The sequence below is a fragment of the Dicentrarchus labrax genome, unplaced genomic scaffold, assembly GCF_905237075.1.
Source record: "Dicentrarchus labrax unplaced genomic scaffold, dlabrax2021, whole genome shotgun sequence".
Classification (NCBI taxonomy): Eukaryota; Metazoa; Chordata; class Actinopteri; family Moronidae; genus Dicentrarchus; species Dicentrarchus labrax.
Genome location: NW_026136716.1, coordinates 8,384,965 through 8,408,226, shown reverse-complemented (window position 1 = coordinate 8,408,226; position 23,262 = coordinate 8,384,965). Strand labels below are relative to the sequence as shown.

At 42.1% G+C, this 23,262-nt stretch overlaps 1 protein-coding gene across 6 annotated transcripts in view; it reads right to left on the bottom strand.

The window, feature by feature from the left end:
* Positions 1–371: 371 nt before the first annotated feature.
* Positions 372–23,262, bottom strand: part of LOC127378846 (beta-1,3-galactosyltransferase 1-like) — a 101,986-nt gene continuing 79,095 nt past the window's right edge. For all 6 annotated transcript variants that reach the window (XM_051428134.1, XM_051428133.1, XM_051428132.1 and 3 more), the window contains one exon: positions 372–4,140. In XM_051428134.1, the coding sequence (XP_051284094.1) occupies positions 2,899–3,885 (987 nt within the window). In that variant the 5' untranslated portion in view covers positions 3,886–4,140 and the 3' untranslated portion in view covers positions 372–2,898. The remainder of the gene's footprint in view (positions 4,141–23,262) is intronic.

The window sequence follows — 23,262 nt, the reverse complement described above, 5'->3', positions numbered from 1 at the left end:
ATGCTACATTTGATTTAATCACAGGTTGTTTGCAGGCAGCTCGCCACTTACACACACCAACACCTGCATAGAAAAGGAAGCGGCTGTGTTGTTTCCAGAGCCACACAGGGATTACGGCAGCGCTCAGCATTCGCCCATCAGTGACGTGTAGAGAGCTGGGACCTGCTTCAACCTGGGCGCAGCTGCTGCTGAATGAACAGCGGCCCTGATGATACGCTCTCATATCTACGCCTCATGTTTTCCAACAACCACACTGAAGCATCGCAGAGCGTAATCTAGTTATGCGGGTGTATTCACTTACAGATTATGTGTATTAAATCAAGCAGAATAAAAACTTTTATATTGTTTTCTGTAATAAATACAGTATCAAGTCTTATAAAAGCGCTTTATTTAATCTCAAGTAAATGAAAAGAAGAAAGCACTCAGAAATGTAATATTTGTCCTCGGAACACACCGTTCGTACAGTACATCTGTTCTCCTTCATGTTCAAGTAATAGAAAATATAATAGTCTGCAGCGTGCTCGCAGCACTGCCTGAGACAAATAACTGCACGTTACACATTAACAGAAGTAACATTCACTTAGGGAATGCAAGCAGCCGATATCTTCACGCTGTCCGGATACTTTGTGAAGAAATGTTTTTTCATTGCACAATACAAATATCTGTGGAATCTGTTGTAAGAAAATATGTCTGATTCTGAAAAGAATATAACACGTCCAGTCTTTAAAGGGTCACGTAAAGGTCACTATTTTTCAACCTGAACTTTATTATCTCATGTTTTTGTGTCAAATTGACTAATGGGGACATGTTTTGAAGAGCTACAGCCTGCAGCTGGCTTCATCGTAATCCTTGTGGGCAAGTGCGCGCCAAGAAAATCGATTAAAAGTGCTTGTTAGACTTGTTATTAGTGACAAAATTATGGAAAGCCCGCAGAAAAGTTTACATTTTACTTTATTTACTTTTGCCTGAGCCGGTCTGTGACATTTCCTCTGTGGGGACAGGTACAGAAATGCGGTATTAAATGGGAGCCAAAGATTGGAGTCTTTATTATGGGCTGCAGCTTGTCCACACACACACAGAGTCTGCAGTGGAGACAATGAAGTCAAGTGAACAAAAAACTACTTGAGTTAGCGAAAACTCCATTTGTTACCCTAAGTGAGTGCAATAAAAGCACTTGTAAAAAGCCAATACTTTATCAATACACTGTTCAACAAGCATCAACATGTAAACCTGTAGAGACATGATATCTGCTCTGTCTGCAGTCTCTCTTTTACACAAGCACAGTGCAAGCTCAGCTAGTACCAAATTGTTACAAACAAGCTAAAATAAAAGCTGTTGTCTGTAGTCTGTTTAGCTTAGTTCACCACGTGTGTTACAATGTGGCAATTTCTTGTTTTGATGTGAGCTGCTGGCAAACCAGCCCCTCTCCTCTCTACCAGCGTTACATCAGAGGACAGGATGAATGACTGATACTGATTCTTCAATCAGTATTTTGACGTCAGGAATATTATTTATTTTATTGACATTTTAGATGTGTATCCTGTGAGATACTATTGAGTTTATATAATGACTTTGCTGTTGTAAACATTACTGTTTCTGCTCTAGAAACAACAATTTATTTAAAATATTCTAATTCACTTCTAATTTAAGGACAAGAAGGCTGATATAACTGTATAGCTAATATACACACTTCAATATTTGTTTATTTATCATACTGTCATCGCAATATTGAACAGTGTTATTGCACATGACAGATTTTTCTTATCTTGTGCAGGCCTAGTGGGCATAGGGTCGCAGCTCCTACAAGAACACCACACTCTAACGCTCTCTCTCCTTGTCCGCTCTGCAATTTGTAGTCTTATCCGTATGCTCCGGCTCAAATAAATACAGGCTACGCTTTCTGTTCACCTACACAACAAACTTGGCTGACATTAGTGCGGTCACGTTTCCACTGTAGACATCCTACAACAAGTCACCTCAGAGAGAGACCTCTTCTTCTCTGTGGGCTTCTTTCCATAATGTTGTCATACATATTATAAGATAAATAATCACAATCAGTGGCAAAGACAAGCACTTTTAATGGACGGATTTTGACGGTGTGCTATTGCTGTAGTCTGCAGCCCTCTCACTCAATAATGGACTAAATTCAAAACATGTCCCCATTAGTCACTTTGACAAAAAAAAAACAACAACACAGGAAAATGAGGTCCAGGTTGAAATATATGAAAGCTACCCCTTTAATGCTCTTAATTCTGCTGCTTTCCAAGATGATACACGCGTTTCAGCCGATTTCATTGAGTCATTACGCTGTAAACTCACCATGGTCCTCACGGTGATGACAGCTGCTGCAGTGCCAGACAGTACATCCAACATTAACACCTTGTTCAGAGAGTACAACAACTGAAAATACATGAGGAACATTCATATTTAGAGCTTGTGATTAACCCAAGAGGCGAATGTCTGGGTTCAAAGAAGTGTGTTGGCATTTATGTAATGTGCAGTTGAATAATTGGGGACAGTTTGTGTCTCGTATAAATGAGCGCTTTAACACAAGCCTCCTTGCTTCCTGTCCTATAAAAATCGAAGTGCTGCTGGCGATGACAACAAACCGGCTGAACATTTTGCACATTTTTGGAAAACATATTTCCAACTTTGTGCCTGTTTTGTGAGCCTGAGCTGAGCAGCTCTCATCAACACCTTGAAGTAAGGGAGGATGTAGACAACAAAGGAGTTTGCTTTGGCCTTGGCCTCCTGGTAAAGCAATCAGTGCCTGGACAAAGTCCTGGATGCTTCAACAATACTGTTCCTTGCTCAGTGCTACGTGCTTTACAGTATTTGCCAATTACAGAGAAGCATTCCTCCCTGACTCTCCCGCCGACGCTTATGCTAATAGTCCTGCTAACATTTAAGGTGTTTCTTGCTGGTCATGTCGTTCCAGATGCGGTGCATCTCCTCTGGGGAGATCTGGTGGACAGTGACCACCCGGCGGTAGCGGCAAAGGCTGTAGGCCATCTTCCAGTGGTTGAAACCGCTGTTCTGAAATGGGTGGATGCCCAGTTTACGGAGGCACACACCGACGTACACGTCCTCCAAGTGCAGCAGCCTGGTGTGTAAGGAGGTCTTGTATATGAGCTCCGCCACATCTGCCGAGAAGACGTAGCCGGTGCCGGAGCAGAATGGGGGGTACTTGCTCTCTGGGTACAGATCCCTGGGCATGTACCACTTGCTGCGCATGTCTCTGATTGGCCCACCGTTGATGACGTAGCCGGTGAAGTACCTCCTCCTGGGCTTGGTGGTGGGCTTCAAGAGGTTGTAGATGAGGTTCTCCATGTTGACAAAGATGTCACTGTCCGTCTTGAGGACATATTGAGCCTTAGAGCAAAATGTGGCTACCCAGCGCATCCCCATCAGTGTCTTAAGCGTCAGGTTGTGGTAAGAGTCAATAAAATCCTCCACTACAATGTCATGAAAGATCTGACTCTCCTGCTCCACCATCTGGTTGAGGACATGATCAGTGCTGCGGCCCAACAGGAAGAGCGTGACCACGCGCACTTCTGGAAACGTGCTCTCGTCACCCCATGTCTCTCGGATGGCCTGACGTGCGTCAAATTCCTTGTGAGTGGTGCTGATCAGGATGACAAGGAACGGGGGCTCTGCCTCGCACTTCTTGGCCTCGTTGATGAGGTAGCCGAAGTCGTGCGGGTTGAGCGAGCGCGTGCGGATGTTGCTGAAGGTGGAGTTCTTGTTCCCCTTGGGTGTTTTGCGTATAGGCATAGTCAGCTGTCCCACGTAGGAAGTGGAAGGGCGGGACACACTCAGGTACCACAGAGCGCTGGCCCAGCAAACCACTGTCAGCAAATATAAGCAGGAGACCTTAGAAGGCATCGCTGTTCGTTACCAGTGGCAGCAGCGTTGGAAACATTGAGGCCACGCCTCCATGGGTTGTCTCAGATCTGGCGGCGCAGCTTGAGGCTGCCTCCGCAACACAGCTGACATTAATTTTAGATAATGGACGTTTATATTGTCTAGTGTTAGTGTTGTGACTGAAAAGGAGCACTGCAGAGATTTCTTATCGTGTCCACGGCCTTACTGTGTCCCATCGCAGCTCGCAGGAATGCCTTCAGCTCTCTGTGACAGCATCTAACAAAAGATGAGAAAACAGGCAGTCAGTGGCGACGTAAATCATAACTACATAATGAAACTGCAGCAGTAAGATAAGCTTGTTGACTGGAGGTACAACTTCTAACATATTTCTATTTTAACTTACTTTCATGATAAGGCATTTATAGCAGCAAGGCGAGTGACAAATATAACAATATTCTTTATTCCCTATTCGTTACAGCCCATAACATCAGTCCACTGGCTAGGCAGGCAGCACTGTGCCACAACCAGTTACCCTATCTTTCTATCACTGCCTCTGATAAGAGCTCTGTGGTCTGAAGAAAGTGAATATCCAAGGAAACTCTCTCCATTGATAGGGCCTGCTCTGCCTCAGCTCTGACCACTTTCTGTTTGCAAACGCTGTTTATCTCCCTCTTATCCCCCCTGGACCAGACACAGGCTGGCAAATCAGAACCACTCCGGCAGTCTGAGAGGAGGGGGAGGATGAGGAGGAGGAGGAGGAGGAGGGGTGAGACAGAGAGGGGGGAAGGATCAAGGCAGAGAAGGTGAAAGTGAAACGTTCTCATGGGAAAAGATTAATATCCACTTCCTCTCATTCTCCTGGACTCACTCCCCATTTACTCCTTCCCTCCCCCTCCTTTCCATACCTCAATGTCAAACTGAACTTGGCATGTGGATTTTACATATTTTACTCTGTAATGAGCTACTCCTTCGTTAACTGGACGGGCACTGCTGTGGAACTTTTTAGAATCACTGCTCTAATTGGACACACTGACAGACAATAAGAGGATGAATTTAAGCTCTAAATATGGGGAAAAAACATGCATTTATTATACTCAAATCTTCCTGTATTTAAATGTCTGCATTCAAGGGCATTGATGGATAACAAATACACAGGATTTTGGTTGTCTGAAAGCTAAACTAAATCTAATCCTTCTTTACAAACAGACTTTTATTTGGTATAGACATAATCTCCTTTGATGTAGCAGCAATTCTTATTCTGGGGAAATACTTTATTTTTTTCAAACCATGCATAACTGATGATGAACAAAAAAAAAAGTGTTATAGATCCTATTAGAGATACTGAAATGTGCAAAGATGCTGCTTGCGCTCAGTTTTAAAGATAGAAGGGCTGGAAGATAAAACTGGCTCATTCTTTTTATCATACTCTAGATTTTGTCTTGCGGGGCGCGATGGTTCTTTTCATCAGGACTTTTCTGTGATTCCCCCGTTTCTGCTATCTCTTCCCTCCCCTCTCTCCTTTTCTTTCTGAAGCAGAGTCATCAATCTCATGGTCCAGTAGAATCCATCTAATCATGGCTGCTTTTCCACACCTCCTCCCTCTCAATCACTCTCTCCTTCTCTACTTCAGTGGGTGCTTGATCCATCTTTATATGTCTCACTACCTCCCTCGCTGTCTCTCTTTGCCTCCCTCTCTATCCTTCTGTCTTCTTATTGTTTTTGTCTGTGTGACTCCTCGTTTCAAAGATCCCACACTATCTTGTTATTTCTTCATATCATCCTGAGCTACCTTTACTTTTCTCCTTTTCTCCGTATCATTTTTTTTCTGATGGGGTGTCGGATTAATCTCCTCACAGCTCTAACTTATTGACAGCTTCTATCAAATTCAGTCTCCCTAAAGCCACTCAATCTCCTCTACCTCTCCTCCCTCTCTCTCCGACAGAATCACTTAATCATCATATTTATCCCCTTTTCCTTGACCTCGATCACTCCTCATTCCCTTCTTCCTGTTTGCAGATCAGCTTGTTTTTACCTCTGGCGTTTCCTGAGGAGGGTCTATTGGTTTCATAATCCTCCAAAACAACTGTACGCACATTTTGCAAGAGCCCAGAATAACCGATATCCTCATTTGGCGATGCACCTCACGAAATCCTTAGACCTAACTTCCCCTCAGAGCAAATTGAAAGATGGCTGTATCGTTTCATGCTGTTGTGTCACTTCGAATTACATTAGTGCTCGGTGGAAGTCCTCTCCTGAATATGTTACTCTTCCAACAGAATATCAGGGCATGGGATCATAGTTTTAAATTGTGTGTGGGAAATATTCAGTGATAACAGTGGTAATTTGTGGTTAGCAGAAACTAATTAAGCATGGCCACAACAGACCACACAGTCTAGTGATTTAACAGCCTGGAGAGAGGTTCAAGTACCCGACTGTTGATATGGGATGATAGTAGATAGTATAGATGTGCATACTTGTGTTTGTATGTTAAGTTTGCTTTATGTTGCTTGTAGAGGAGTAAGCAACTATCTGTATCTGTTTATTTCACAGAAATACCTATAGACATTGTCTAGACTGCTTCATTTTCTGTTAAATGCTATTTATTCCTTGTATTATATCTATATAAAATGACATAATGTGGTGAGTGACAGCAGGCAATGCAGCACTTTAATACTTCATATTATGTGTTTATTGTTGTTCTCTGGTGTCACAAAGAGCTCACAGAGAAATACACTGACAACCACGCATAAGCTTTTACCGTAACATTGTGTGGGCGCCGTTAATGTGTGTTACAGTCTGACAATGTATGCTATTATGTTGGCAACTGCAAGAAGAATGTAGAAATTCAGAATTCTATGGAAAACAGACAAAAGTCTGGCTAGCAGCTCTTGCTCATACTGCACAGCATAGGGGGGCGCCAGGGTATCAGGTATGAGGAAGTTAAATTGTGAGCTAAATGGTGAGCTTTTGACTCTTAATTTGCCTTTACCAGTCAGAGGTAAGTCATTTTACCAACACAGAGGCAAAACTCGAGCTGAAGAAAGATAATCACAGCTTTTTCCACATCAGCGACTAAGGCATTAGAAGTATCTAGCAGACAGAACACATTACACGATACTGTTTGCGTAAGCCCATATAACATTAGGTGTTTGACGGGCCATGGCAAACTTAACACACAGAACACCCAAAAAACACTGCAAGTTTTTTTCTAATCTTTTCTATTGTAATACATCATGTTAGTCTACCCAGACTGCAACAGTTTAAAAGTCAAAACACTTCAGCAGCAGTTCAAATATGCTACTTCAAAAACCAGAGAGAGAGAGCATGAAACAGCCGAGGCCCCACAAAACACGACAAAGTGAAATTAACTAATTTTAGACTACTAAAAATTAGGAGAACAGATAAGATGCTTGAATTCTCCAAGGTGTGCTCACATGAGTGACGTAGATGTGTGACAGAGCTAAGCTTCCTCACTGATCTCTGGACAGTCTAATTAGCCTACATTGAATACCAATGTGTGGAAACTTAATGGCAGATCTGCTACTGAACTCAGATCAGTGAAGTGTGTGATGCTGACTGCACTGCGAGGTAGACTAATTTCTTCACTGACAATTTAGCCTCTTTATAGTGCTGCTTAAACTCAGAATCTAGTGACTGAGCAAAAGTTATAAGAAACATTTATCCTCCACAGACTGAAACGCCACCACTGTAAAGAGTAAGTGTGCCATTTGAGCATAGCAGTGTGACTGAGTTCAGACTCTAAGAAGAAGGGGTGTGACAGTTGTGGCAAATGGCATCAGAAGTAACATGTGACATGTACTTGTTTATGTAGTTGCTTGTGATGTTAATGTAATGCAGAAAAGTCTGAGAATATGATTTAAGTACTATTACAACCACTTTGCCAGAAATACTGTAGATCATAATAATAACTTCTCTGCGGATAAAAGGGCAGTAAAACATGTCCATGAAAGAATAATTGCAAAATACGACAGTGCAGTAAAAACAGGCATTAAGGTGTGAAAGCAGAAAAAAAAAAACATTAAAGCGGAATAATTAACAGTTATTATTAACATCCATTCCCAGGGCTTATTGCTAATGATCTGCTAATCTGAACTGGTTGTCATGACAGCACGCTGACAGGCCATGGGGGGAGAGAGAGACAGGGTGAGAGAGACTTATAAGGAGAAATGCAGTCTGCTGCTACGCCAGCATTAAGTGCTAAAGAGTTTTGAATGTAACCCCCCCCCTTGGGAAGTCAATTTAGCAACCTCATACTGAGCTCTGCTGCACTGGTTGCTGCTCCATTACGCCTCACACTGATCCAAGACTCCACATTATGATCACCTTTGTGTGGAGGAGGAGAAAGCTCTTAAAATACTTGCACAATGATCAAACATTTATCCAGTGCTTGAAAGGTAGCCACTGAGAGAGAGTGGAGGCTTTTTATCACTCCACACCTTGGTACTGTCCAGAGTCAGCTGATTGACTGAGAGAAAATCAATTCAACATGCAACACTTTTGGTAAATGTTTCATTGAATTAAGCTAAAATTCCAAACATTTGCTGGTTCCAGCTGCACAGATGTGAGGATTTGCTGCTTTTCTCTGTTTAATAGTGTTGGAAATTAAATATCCTTAGGTTATTACTGTGGATCAGACAAAAAAAGCTATTTGAAGACATCACCTTGGGCCTTGAGGTGTTATTGACAAAATGATGAATCAGTTAAAAGCGTGGTGACTTACTATTGCACTTCCATAAATTTAGAGGATTTGTAACAGACATATTAAAGAAAGAATGGTCAAAATTGATCCGGCAGAGTTCTAGGGTTGGGGTTCAATCTTATTTGAATAAGCATCTTATTGAATCCACTCATTAAATCCTAATCCTTTAACTTTTGCAAGCAGCCAAAGTAAAAAAAAATAATGAAACTCTAATGGATATCAGGGCTTTTTATTGGCTGCGAAGGCAAAAACACTAGATTCACTTTATGTTCATAACACGTAGCTACAATCTGAAAATGAGGAGATCAGCAGAACACATGACATATTGATTAAATGCGCTGAAAGAAAGGGTAGAGGCTACTTAGTTTTACGATTATCTTATACAAGCTACTTCCTCCAAATGCTGGTTTTAAGAAGGTTAAAATAAGAATCTCCTGAAATTGAAACTGACGTGAATATCAGCTAACACGTTCTTTATAGCTGTGGCTCTCAACCAGGGGTTCGGGACCCCTAAGGAGGTTGTGGAGCATAAAATAAAATAACATACTGTGGCGAGCAGCGCCGAATGAGAGATAGGAAGCTGCCCCCAGCGATGTCATCCCTTTAATGACATTCAACACAGGGGACAAGAACTCAAAAACACAGTATACTATAGGCTATATACTCTGTTTTTATACGTGGTAACAGGCCCAGTTATGTCAGTAAAGTGAGAATGTATTCCTATGTATTATTGTGCTTTGGGGCCTGAAGCAGACTCAAGGTGCCCTTATTTAAATAAATCTAAAAACACAAATTAGTTGCTGTTCTGTCTGTGGGCAAAGCATAAGTATTCCTGTGTGAGTTTCGTATCTTTTTATGTGTTACACATAGGGGTGGGGGGTGGGTTGTGAAGAACGACCTCATTATTCTAGGGGGTCGTGACTCTGAAAGGTTGAGAACCACTGTCCACTTTCTGTTAAAGATGTCCAATCTGCAAGCCCAAGGTGAGATAACCCTGACAACATCACCATGACGTCATCAGTGTTATTTTTCAGGGTTAATATTTTTTCATCTATGAATATTTATTAGTTGCAGTCTAAAAAGTTTATCATCATTATTTTATCCAGACAAATCGATTCTGTATTTAGCTTCAGGAGCTGGCGTTTACGGCGGAGCCTGCAGTATCATACATTAAAGAAATCCATTACAGATTTTACTATCATATAGTATTTTTTTGTGGCGGTCACAGGATCTTTGAATGGACATAATTCATCTGCACTGTTGTCTTTTTTTTCAATCACGTGACCTCTTTAAGCTGCAGCAAAAACGCTGGAGGGCTACAGAGATGTGGGAGTTTCGGTCTCGTTTATTGTTGCACCAGATAATTGATTGCAGTCATTAGTGCAGCGTAGAGTGACCTTGCTTGGGGGGGTGGGGTTGGTGGTGACTGTGCGTATGTGAGTCAGTGAGGGAGGGAGTCAGAGGAGGTGGTTTAATACACTGTAATGTCTACAGTCTTGCTTTGCAGGTACATGTGTGTGAGAAATGAGTTTGGATGGCAGACACAGCTGGAGGTAAATAAATCATATTTTGAGCTCAGGGATGACATCTAACCTTCACGCTGCCAGCTTCAATATTACAGATTTTTAATGACTGGCTGAGGAAAACAGGAGAGCAGCCTGCTTCACTTGCGGTTTTCATGACTGCTGATTTAAGCAAAGCTGTCAGATTGTTTTGTGTGGAGAAATTCTTTACATTGCAGCATTATGATGTGGTAATAGTATTTGAAAGCGGTGACACGACCTGTAAATATCAATCAGTAGCAACAAAAAACAATTTAGTGGATGAAACTAAAATGTATTGCTTTTTATGTCTGAGGGAGGAAAAACCAAATGATATTCAAATGATACACTGGCTCCTTTGACTCCAGGGTATGTGACATTGTCTTAGAGTGCCTGCGTATGCATACTGAACAACGGCTTCCCTGGACGGACAGACTCAAACACACGTTGCCCTCAACCTCCGAAACAAAAGAGTCCAATGCCAATGAGAGCTGCGTATGAATGTTGGGACACTTGTTGTATTTAAGAATTTAAACTGCATTTCAGGATTTGAATGGACCTTTTTCTTCGTGGATTCACAGCATACGAGTGAGGAATTGAAACATATCGCAAACACTTGTCTTGCAGACGCTGACGTGCGCTGTCTAAAGCCCATAACTCAGCACCTTATCTCAAGCTCCTGCTGTTGAATATGTGATAAGCGCAACAGGAGGTTTATAATCAGCAACAAAAAAAAAGAAAAAGACAAACTGTCTTCTGTTCAGTGTTTGATCCTCTTTTCCTCCAATCTTCTGCCAAGTCTAAAACCCATTATGTCAGCTTCTAAACATTCAAAAGCGGAATTAATGCGTGAGGAATTTAACAGCAATGGCCAAATTGGTTCGCATCCCACCTAATATGAGAGAAGTACAATTAAAATGTCAGGGCTGGAAGGCTCCCATTGTGGCACTAGCTATGCTTTTGTTTCCTGGATAATAAAAGGACCCAATGATTGTTGTGGAGCAGCACAGCCAGCCGTATAGTCAGTATTACAGGCCACAGGCTGGACACTCTGGGCTTAGTGCAAAGCCTCTGAATGCAAAGCAGCTTAGGAGTGACAGAGGAAATGGGATATCAATAGTGGCCAACAGATTTGGCTGCTGTACAGAAGCCTGATGCTCCATCCCCACTTCAGTGTGCTGGGGCACATCAGTCTGTGGCCAAGCAGTGCTTGCAGAAAATTCTCAGCGTTTGTTTAAACTCGCTCAGAGAACAAATGCTCGCCTCAAAGGACATTACAATGATTGCTGAAAGTTAAAACTTGTTTAAAGTCAGTTTAGTTTGCTGAACTTGAGAAGTTATCAGGCAATACTTAATTTGTGGTGAGCTCTGACTCCCACCCATCCGGTGCTTTGCGCAGGTAAAAACAAGCTGAGAGTTATGTTCAAAAGCTACCATGCTGCTGGATGAGTAAGCAGGAAAAAGACGTGGTTTGGTGCAGAAACACAGCTGCATTTTATAATTACACAGTCAGTGTTTTCTCAAGATGAACACAGGTGCATTGGGTTTGTTCTGCAGTGTCATAGACCTTAATGAGAAACAGCACTGGGCGTTGCTGAGGGGATTCGACGAGCTGGCTCCCCTACGACGGCCAGGCCTGTGCTCTGAATTGTTAAGCTCCCCTCATAAATTGGAAATGACAACTTGATTCATGCAGGTAATACATTTCACTGTCCGACTGGGTGACATTGCTGTTGTACAATACTCAAGCTCGGTGCTGCATTGGGGTAAGTGGGGGCAATGCTCCGGGAACAAACCGGAATTACAGTAATGCCACTGAGGCGTACTAGCACCTAAAATTATACATTATATGATAACAGCTGGCGAGGACAAATGCTCCACTAACGAGGAAGCGATGCAGGGTTAAGGAGCAGCTGAAAGGAAGCAAAGGTAAAAGCAGTGGAGGATTGATAGGGGCGAATAAGGTGGTAATAATCTTTATAGATCTGGCTGTAGGCGTCAGAGTTTTATAGTATTGATGAAATGTATCAGCTGTAGTCACTAGAAAGCCATGGCGCCTGGGGCAAGGCAGTGTTCGCATTTTTTTTTTTTTTTTACATTTTTACACTATCCAGGGCACAGTTTTGCTGAGCACACACTCTCAGCACTTCAGCAGCGGCCTGCCTCACATCCGTACACTCACACCTGAGAGCTGCTCAGTTGCTCAGCACAAGCACCGTTTTTCCACGCCAAGCATCTGCAGTGGAACAATTCAGTGGTTAAGAGCCTTGCTCAAGAGAATAGTGACAAACATCACTGTGGAAATATAAATATTAGGAACCCTTTTTGCTACATCTACCTGCTGTATAGATGCCTCCCCCCCCAACCGGCTTCTTTAAAATCAGTGTGGCTCAAATACAAATCTCTGCAATGAGGCGTTTTTCCAAAGGCTATAAAACAACAGCACTTAAGCCCCTCTTAACAAAAGTGGGCTGGATCCATCTGTGCTCAACAACCACACACACAAATCACACATCAAATTCAGCCTTCATATGAAAATCACTGAGAAAGCGTTTTGATAAATTCCCATCAGAATTTTTACCAAATTAAATCAGTTGGCTTTTTATCATCAAAATTATTGGGTGTGGACCAGGACTTTTATTTTTATCTGTTTCAGTCTTTTCTCAGGTTTACCAAAGGAAGATCTTGGGCACCAGTATGTCAGAGAATTCATCTTTAAATACTTCTTTAAGCGGACCACCCACAGCTCAAGCGTGGGTGTTTAATTGTCACTGCAACTGATAAGGCCTGAAACAGAAGTGCTGGCTGCTTTGATAAGTTATGAAACTTGGCCACAAAATGGTTTGAGAGAAAAATATCAGTGTTTTTAAACTACCATCTCCTCTTGGGGATGCTGTTCACAGCAGGTCATTTTCCGCATGCAATAAAGCATATCCATTGGCCCCACTGGACTTCATCAACACAAATCAACTAGAACCAACATAAAGTAGTATAAGCGGGATAATATAGTGAGACGTTGAATAAGCAGCATCATAAATTAAAAAAGAACATTCTCTAAGTTGCTTTATACGTTTATAAGCTGCTTAAATTGGTAGTTGGCCTTATACCACACAGACACGAGAGCAAGTCTTGCTGAACAAAGAGCTCACTCCCTACAGCTTAGTATAAATTTCACTCTTAAGACTCAAGTCTCGCTTTCTGTACAGACAGCAGGATTTAATTTGTGTAACTAAAGCATATCTATCCGGGATCTTCTTTATCTCAAGCCAGTTTTGTTATTTAAGTTGATAAGTTCATTGTCAATCTTGCAGATTTTCCTTGTAAAACATGTTATATTCAGTCAGATAATCTGTAAATCAAGTGTTTCTTGGAGTCTCAACAGATGCAGAGGAACCTTTGTGTGAGACTGAAAAACAAACTGTGAAGGCAATCAATACAGCAGCAGCCTGCAGCGGAAGTGTAGACACATCATGTAGCAACAGCCTCTCACACCCCTTCTCCTCAGTCCACTGTTTTTGCCTCAGCAAATTCCCACCTTCTCGTCTTCCTGTGCTCACTACCTGTCACTCGATCATTGACCTTAAACCTATGAAAGTGTCTTCGACACTAAAAGCGGCAGCTGCAGTCTCTGATGAGCTTGTAAATTCTCAGCTATTGATCCGCCTCTGGAGGGTCTCTCAGGGTGGCTCTCTGTAATTTTATTTTCCTTTTGTCGCGTCCATCAGCAACACAATGAATCAGGCGTCCATAATGCTGCGTGAGTATCATATCCTGAGGACTTCCATCAAAAGCACCAAACCTTAACCACACATGCACAAAGGCAAAAAAGGTAATATTAAGTGAGTGACAGTGAGTAACAGACGGACTGATAGAAGAGAGAAAGGTATGAAATGATCCGTCTGAAAGCTGGAAACATTTAAACCACCCCTAACATTATCTGAGTGATCACCTTTTTCCCATCATGGCCCCCTGCGCACATAGCAGGAGTTTCTATGGGGACAAAAATGCCGCAGGGTAGCAAACACTTAGTAATGTGAATTGCAAGCGTACTACTTTGCTCATATGAAGTGTTTCTCTCCAAAAACTAGGCAACCACCAATCCAAAAAAAGTGGCACTTCAAGCTCATGATGGATGGAACGAAAATTGAGATAAGTGATGTTCCATTCTCAACACAAATGGGTAATTTCAGCACTTAGTTGATACAATTAGATCACTTTTAAGTATGCTATCCTCTCTACTTTGAGGATAATGAATCATGATTTGGGGCATCATTTCCCAAAATTGAGCTGGAATTATAGAGTAGTGTTTTGCTTCAAGGATTTGTTTAACAAATAAAAAAAAAAGTTTACCCTCCCTTAGTAGCCATTCAGTTTCACTTATTATTACCTGTACTAAAGGTCCAGTGAGTTCATTCGTGTATAATTACCTGAAGAATTGAGTAGTTTTTATCTACAGAAGCTGCGGGTCACCTTCCATGGAGTCCGCCATGTTTCTTGTAGCCACCATAGTTTCTCCTACACAATTCACAGCCTGTTCACAGCACTTACTATCAGCTACAGCAGACCACTAAATGAACTAAATAGCTCCTGTCACTTTTTTAATTTATACTTTCACAAACACAAACTCCACAACATAGACACAAACCTACAGTAAAATATGTATAAATCTAGTGAAATACTATAGGTGCACAAATCTCCCATGACCCTGTGTGATGCTCCCCTGACACCTTAGCACCCTGTTCTCAGCGGATAACGGATAGCGGTGTGGCTCTGCAACATTAAAAAGCCATATGCTCACCAGAGGGTCTGCATCAATTAGTACAGCACACATCTGCACACACATAACATGCTCAACACAAACCTCCCAAGTCGAGCTCTAATTAACTCATGGATTTCTGAACAGACCGACACACACTTAATTCACTAATTTATCTAGAAAAACACCTGGAGAGAGCTGATGGAGACAGAGGACTAGCACTAGTCGAAACATATGTGCAGTGCTGCTGCCCAATGGCGGTATCCCTCCACCGTGCATCACCCTGCCGCAGAGCTCCAGCCTCTATCAGGGGGCGAGGAGTTATCGGAAACACCATCTTAGTGCTAGCAGACGGGCAGAGTGTGGAACAGGCTGAACACATCCCATTATATCACAGGGCGCAGACAACTGCACCTGTCTAGATAACACAGGCGATGCTGGAGGGGAGAAAGCACATGATACAGAGGCAGAGAGACGCGGGCAGGCACACTTGCAGGTTTTTTTTTTATCTTACATGCTCACATGCATGCTCCCCCACTGCCTCTCCAGGTTAAAGAAAGTCTTCATTTTTTAGGTTTATGTGCACACACAGGTGCTCTCACTCACACACACAGACACACACCTGCTTGGTGTCTTTGCTCTGAGCTCCTGTTAGTTGCTCTGTTGAACCTGAGAGCTGAGTGGATGCCAGATGAAGGGTCCTGTGGTAATTACCTTGTCTCCTAGCCACACACACACACACACACACACACACACACACACACACACACACAGTTGCACAAACACCCACACACAGTTGCACAAACACACACTTTAACACACATACACACAGATGTCCGCACCACACACACACATATCCCTGCCACTGCTGATGGCAGCACGGGCTGAGGACATGCAGCTTCAGCACTCCTTCCGGTAAATAACACTCCTCCTACTGAGGGGCACTGGGGACACCACACACGCACGCGCACGCACACGCACACACACACACACACACACACACACACACACACACACACACACACACACACACACAGCCAGGATGCAGTGTCTCCAGAGCTTCACTGTCTTACTGTGCCCAGGTCTAAGTACTGTAAGTGCAATTAATATTATCATCTGTATATGTGAACATTCCCTTTATATAAGTGTGTTTAAGGCATAAACACAGGTTTAGGTAGGGAAGCTGCTCACTGAGGACACTTGATTTTCCCGCAGTGCCAATCAAAACTGAAACCAACCATGTACTCTGAAACAGATTCATTGAAGATCTTTGATCAGCTTTTGCTGTCTGATAAGGCAGAAATGTTTTAGTGGCAGCCTCATTAAAGTTAACAACCTGTAACAGCGGTACATTATTTACTAAATTACTAAGGATTTTCATGTTGAGAAGCTTAAAATTTTGATATTATATTAATAGACCTTTATATTCTTCTGAAATCAATGTGACGCAATTATTTGCAGAGAGAAAACATTCCACTCTGAACTACAAACAACACACGGTCCAATTTTGAGCTATAAAAATCAATTGATTACCGGTAGTCAATCACCGGAAATTTAACCAGCTGCTACTTTTATAATGAATTCCTCACCATTCTTCAAGCAAAGATGCAAAACATTCTCTGGGTCCAGCTTCTCAAATATAAGGATCTTTTGTCCCATATTGATAATAAACTGAATATCTTTGGGTTTAGGAATGTTGGTCTGACAAAACAAGCTGTTTGAAGACATCACGTTGAGCTCTAAGAAACTGCAAAGGCCATTTTTAATTATCTTTCTGACATTTCGAACATTAATCGATTAATCCTATGATCGAAAAAATAATGATCAGATCAATCGATGAAGAAAATAACTGTCAGCTGCAGCCCTAGTTCACTCGCAGTGACATTACAGAGTGATGCTTCTTTTCCCTCACAAATCATCTCTGGATGAGTGTGGACACTGGCTGGCAGAGAGCACATTAACCATAAAACAGCTCAGTTCAGTTTCTGCTAAATACTGTTTATTAAGCTTATTATTGCTTATTATTATCTCCCTTTCTCTGTGTATATGTGATCTGTGTTATGTTGTAATGGACTTACTGTGATTACAGTGATTTTATGGCGGCATATGTGTCTTCTCCACCTCACATCTCTGACATAATTATGTTGTGTTTTAACACTTTTGACAGACTTGTGAAATGTGAGTGTGTGAATCGAACCGTCTTCCAGCATTTGGGAGGCATAAATGGTTGTTGAAAGATGGGTAATTAGATTTTCGTTAGAAATACAGACAAATCCATGGCAACCAGTTTTGATGACTAAACAGTAAATCCAGCTGGTATTAAATGCAGTGTGATAAGTACATTTAAATGGTACGTTTGCATAAATGTGAGGAAAAATTCATAAAATAAATCAAGACATATGGCTGTCAGTGGAGGTAGAGAAATATTAATGGACATATCCTCTCCACACGCACACACACACACACACACACACACACACACACACACACAGACACACACATGCACACACTTCACTATCCTGCAGAAATCACAGCAGGCACTTTAGCCGCTCTGATGTGAGTGTGGGGATGGCGTGATAACCCGCCGTCTGGCTGCCTACAGCTGCCTCGGGCCCTTAGAGGTGATGCTGCTATCTCCAGCCAGCATGGGGTCCGGTCAGAGGCCATGCTGCTCAGTATGCCCTCTGTAAATAAATGATTCCACCTGTCAGACCCGCTAAGCTTCTGCGTCACAGAGGTGAGACATGGGAGAAAGCATGTCTTTGAGTCAATTTTTCTGTTTACGTGTCATACAGTATGTGTGTGTGAGGGATTTTATTTTATTTTTTTACTGTTAAAATGTTGAAGCTGAAGCAGTGGCACAAACATCCTCTCATGTTGAGGCAGGAAAACAAGCTGTGTAAACATCTCTGCGAGTTCCCACTTACAAGAATGAGCGCAGTGATAAAGCTAACGTACCTTGCATTGCACTGTACCCTGCTAAACCGCTGTAATGATAGCTTAGCTGCGTCTCCCCTTAACTATAGTGACACCAAACTCGCCTACTCTCGCCTTAAATAGCCAAAACATTTTATACTTTATTGTTGTAGTAGTCCTCCAGACATAGATATCACACCGGAGGAATGTTTTACATTGACAGCTCAGTTTCTTTTGAGGGTTTTCAATCATGTAGGTCTCGTATTATGGTATTAGGTGTCTAAATATATATTCATGTGCGGATAATATGGTAAATCAAACCCTTCTCCAATTGTAGCCCTGCGAGAAATATAATGTATGGAAACAGTCTATTTACAAGTATATTTTTTAAAGTTTATTGATGGAGAGGAATCTCAGCTCAGCCCCTGGTGGGTACCCTTAGCTAGAGTCTAAACCCTGACAGCAATACACACTCCGGTTTCATTGTTCTGTCAGCCTGTCAGACGCAGTTTGGCTATAAAAACACACACACACCCTACCAGCATAGAAGGGTGCACACAGACACACACAAACAGAGCAGACTGCAATTGAGCAGACTGTGAACTTTTCACCTCTAGCAAACACATCAGTATTGGCTGGAGGAGTATTCAAAGAAGTGGTATTAACCTTAAACTGTGCTTTTGTTTGTGTCGGAGCAGCCCCGAGGAAACACTAAGAGATCAGAGGGATTGAGTGTGTACGCAATGTGTGTGTGTGTGATGAATATGTGGAGTGTGTTTAGGAGTCGAGGAGGGAGGAGGGCATGTAGTAGTGCGTGGGCCAGAAACACAGGGAAGGTATGTATGTTTATTTATGTGAATGTACTACAATATGTATGAGTGCTTGTGTAGCCATGATGCTATAATGTACCCTGTGACCGCGTTACCATGGTGACTGCCTCACAGAGGGAAAAAAAAACAAACCATGGAGTGAATGTAAAGTTCAAATCATATGTACATCTTTAAAGACCGGAAACACTGACACAGTAAATGATATTCATCTCCTCCAGCAGCAGGAAGATGAATATTTTAAAGTCTTCTGCGGAGAACTGGACAAGGTTAACTGGTATGGCTGACTGTACCTCCAGCTGAATGTCTGTGGATCTCACTCACTTTAATGAGTCACCTCCAGGCCAGGCTTTGACAGAGGAGCCATTGTTACACAGAGGAAGAGGGGGAGAAAAAAAAAGATAAAGCAAGAAAGAGAGGGAGGAGAGAGAAGAGGCAAAGTGGAAAAGCAAGAGAGAGAGATGAAGGGAAGATGTGGGACGGAGTAATGGGGCAACCCTAAACCTCATAAGTACAATTTTTACTGTCCCATAGCCCAGAATGACCATAATATATCTGCAGTGGGTTTAATAGGGTTGTTGATCAATACCAGTGACTCAACGATTATATTGCCAAGTGCTGATGCTTCAAGTTTCAAACCTTGTAAATAAAACACCCATTAGATGACTTAACACCCCTTTAAAGTATTTCTCTAATTAGGATTACAGAGACGTGCAGTGAAGAGGTTTAAAGTTCGGCTTTAGGGAGGCGAATCTGGTCGGTTAGAGTCCTCGCAGGAATGCTAAAGGACTGTACCAAAAAATATAAGTAAGTAAGTAAGAAAACCCCGACAAATGATTTAATCGTTTTTTTCAGTGAAGATTGATTGATCATCGTGCAGCCCCAAAATCTTACATTTCATTTTATAAAAAAGCAAGACCCTTTTCCATTATTCATATTTTTGTAGGGCTGTAACCCTCGCCCCCATAATCTCAAAATAAAATATTCATGGCAAACATAATAAAAGGGTAAAAAGAAATCCAGCTGCTCCTTGGGTTTGATAGTCGCTAATGTTAGCAAGCCAGCTGTCTGTAGCTATCACGCTGATGTCAGGACACAGCGGGAGCAGATGAATTACAGTAATGTGCAGACTTTTCCGCGGTTTCTGTGCTGAAACTGACTGTTAAATTGTGCTCTGCTCTGTTGAAGAATCTGGCACTGACAGTCCTGTAATTTCCGAACGTGCATAATGATGACAGCCTTGCAGAAGGTGAAGGGCCTTTTATTTATTATAGTCCTAAAAAGATGTTGTTTTTAATCATGCTTTAGTTTTCCTGCATTTTGAGGGGTCTTGGTGATAGAAGACAGGAGCTGCTGTGGTAGCGTGATAACAGTCATTCACTAATAACTACAATGATCTACGACCCATTGGTCAGGTTTGAATTGATTTTGATGGCAAGCACACAACAGCTATCTTTTTGATGCTGCCTAACAGTTTGATTTTTGTTCAATTTTTAAATAAATCTCACGTAGTAATGAATGAATCCGTGACGAGAACGTTTACACTACACTCCTTTCAGCAAAAATAAAACAAATATAACGCCCCTGACAGAAAAGCGTGTGTGTCTTTACGTTAGTGAAGTGTGTTAGCGATGACAGGAAGTGATCCAGTAGCAGTCTCACTGCTTATGACGGCTGTCAGATGGGAGATCCATCTGTGTGATTAGCCGCTGGACTGGCTGACTTTCCTCTGGGACAGATCGATCTGAGCAGACCGCTGAGATGGCGCCTCCCCCCCCATTCAAAGAGGACTGTGCGTGTGTGTCAGCGTACGTAAGTGTGTCTAGGGATGCCATTGCGATATTCAATTTGTTCTTTTCTATTCATCCTGAATTTCTTCTCCAATACATCAAGAGGGAAACAAAAGATGAGGCAAACCAGTTATAAAAATCACACATTGCTCTTAATTAGATTTGATTATGATGTACTACAACCACAGCGAATGAACAGAAACATGCTTCACTGATGGAGCCTTCACTACATACAAAATGCCTTCAACTTCATCTATCTTTTCATTTGCTACTTCTCCAGTCTGCTTGTTTTTTCTCCCCCTTACGTCCCCTGACACCTTCCTCTCATCTCCCAGCCTGTCCTTGACCAACTACAAAATGGCCTCCATCAAAGCAGGATCATTCAGCTCCTTGTAGAAGTCACTTAGGTTTAGTCATTTAAAAAAAAGAAAAGAAACCCCAGTTGATGGGGCTTCACTGAAGCTACTTCTCACAGCATCTCTGATTAAACCGTCTCTCTCTTTTTGTTGGCTATTCAGCACAGTTAATGTCTAATCATTCGTGATCAATAGGGGGGTGCAGCCTCTGCTGCTGGAAAGATAACTTGCACTGATTTGACCAGAAATCTCAGAATGAGATAATCCACAACTAATTTCTCTATTTCTCTGCTGTGACTCAGACTCATTCCTCATCCCGGCCACCTCTCTGCAGGAACACTGAACCTCTTACAAGAAACACCAACGCCTCTTCCAGCAGGAGACTGTCCCTGCAGCAGCGGCCGTCTTGACCCCAACTCAAGCCGAACAGGGTCAGATCACACTTCTGAATAAGTTGGCTGGTTTTACTCACGAGCCAACATGATACACAGCTTTATGACATCACGTCTGCAACAGTTGTGCTCCTTCATACGCGTGTCTTCAAACCCCAACAAGTGTTTCAGACAGAGCGTCTGGCCTGCAGGAAGTTGTTGAGTTGTATATTTTGTCTTTAAAAAGTATCGTGTTGTCATACACAATGGTGTGTTTCTCTTCTTCCAAGAAGAACTTCTAGTCCATGGTGTGAAATCACCTCTGATCAGCCTCTGACTGATTGCCATCTGGCTTGGTTAATGTAGCCTGAGATTGGATCTGGAGTCAGTATTTTATTTTGAAAGTTGACTGGACTCTCTTTGCCGTTTCTGTGCCTGACTTCCTGCCATCACGATCACGAGCATTGTCTAGGATGGGCACGATCAGCTACAGGGGCCAAGCCTGGTGGATTTTGGCAAACTGATGAGTGTGTCTGACTTTATGCAAAAACTGAACTGTATAGGACTTTTTGTTATTTTTTGTTCCCCATTGGATTTTTTTAATTGTATCTATTTGTAAAAACATATTTTATTTCACTCTAATGGAGGCAAAGCGTTGTTTTTTGTTGTTAGTGCCCACAGGAACTAACCAAACCAATTTTGGTGCACACGTTCAATCTTACAAAGAAAAACCCTTTTAGAGTCCAGAGCCATTTCTTTGAGCTTTCTTTCAAACCATTCTGTTTCCCAGCATCCCCAAGTCCTACATCTGTGTTGCTGGAAAGCAGGAGTTCACAGTGCACAAAGAGAAAGGACAAAGACTTTGTGTCTTGGCCTCACTGCACACAATGACACATCTATTTAAATGAAGCTTCCCTTTCAACCAATTTTTCTGCACGTCATAATAAGTGTTTTAGCCTGAGTAAAACAGTTACCCTGACAACAAACTCTGCACCCACTTGACACTGTGAATAAGAAAAGTTTAGTGTGCGCACTTGGAAAAAAAAGTGTCTATTAAGTCGGAATTGAACGTGCTGTCACCTCTTCACTCATTCTTAAGTATAGCTTTGCTTCTGCTCAGGTCAGGAGGCGGGGGAGGATCGTGTACAGCGGCAGAAACAGCAGCAATACTTCCCTTACTCTCCCCCAAAATCTCCACACGCTTGCAACGTAAACACAGTTGTTCACCGACCCCCCTCTCTCGCAGCAAATTAATTTTTCTGTCTCCGTCCTTGAAAAGAGGATGTCTGAGAGCTGTCGGGATCATAACTTCTTGGTTGCATAACAGCAGCCACACTGAGGCGGCGTGAATGTTGAACTTGGCGGGTCCGGCCTCATTGAGGCACTCTATGTGATTGATTTTTCTGCTCAGTATTTGATGGAATAAGTAGTCCAAAAATACAAAAACGGAAAAAAAGAGCAGAACAAGCATGTGCTTTGTCCTCATGCTAGAAACTGTACTGCAAAATGTAGAAACTGTACAAAAACAGTTCTTTGGAATCAATAAACTCAATAATGTAAAAGCACTGACATGAAATCAACAAGTAAAAAGTAAGACTCCTACTATGTAATGAAAACAGGTCGATTTTTCTTTCTTTTAGGGCTTTGACTGATATTAAATGACCACACTAGTGGTTTTGCACAACGTGTCAAATAAATATTATGTGTTTACAGCTTACACTACTGTCACTTTTCCAATTCATGCAAGTGGAGCTTTTTAAATATAATTTTTCTACCTTCCAGGGGCTTTAAGTCTAGTCCGCTATCAAAATCAACACACACATAAGGAAACACATGTCAAAATAACTGAATTTTAGAGTTCAATTAGTGTTCAGTTTGCAAAGTGATCTGTGAATCCTTCCTGGTGGTGCTTTCAAGTGCTGAAGTTAAAAACACAACTACACAACATCACATAAACTCACCATTCAGCTACGTTAAACTCAGATGTGCACAGATGTGCACTTTTATTGGATTATCATGGCTGTAAGTGAACAGAAAGTAGTGCCACTTTCACAACAAAGTGTCAGACAGCGAACATCATTACACTTTCCACAGAGCGACTGTTACTATTCCAAAAGCTAA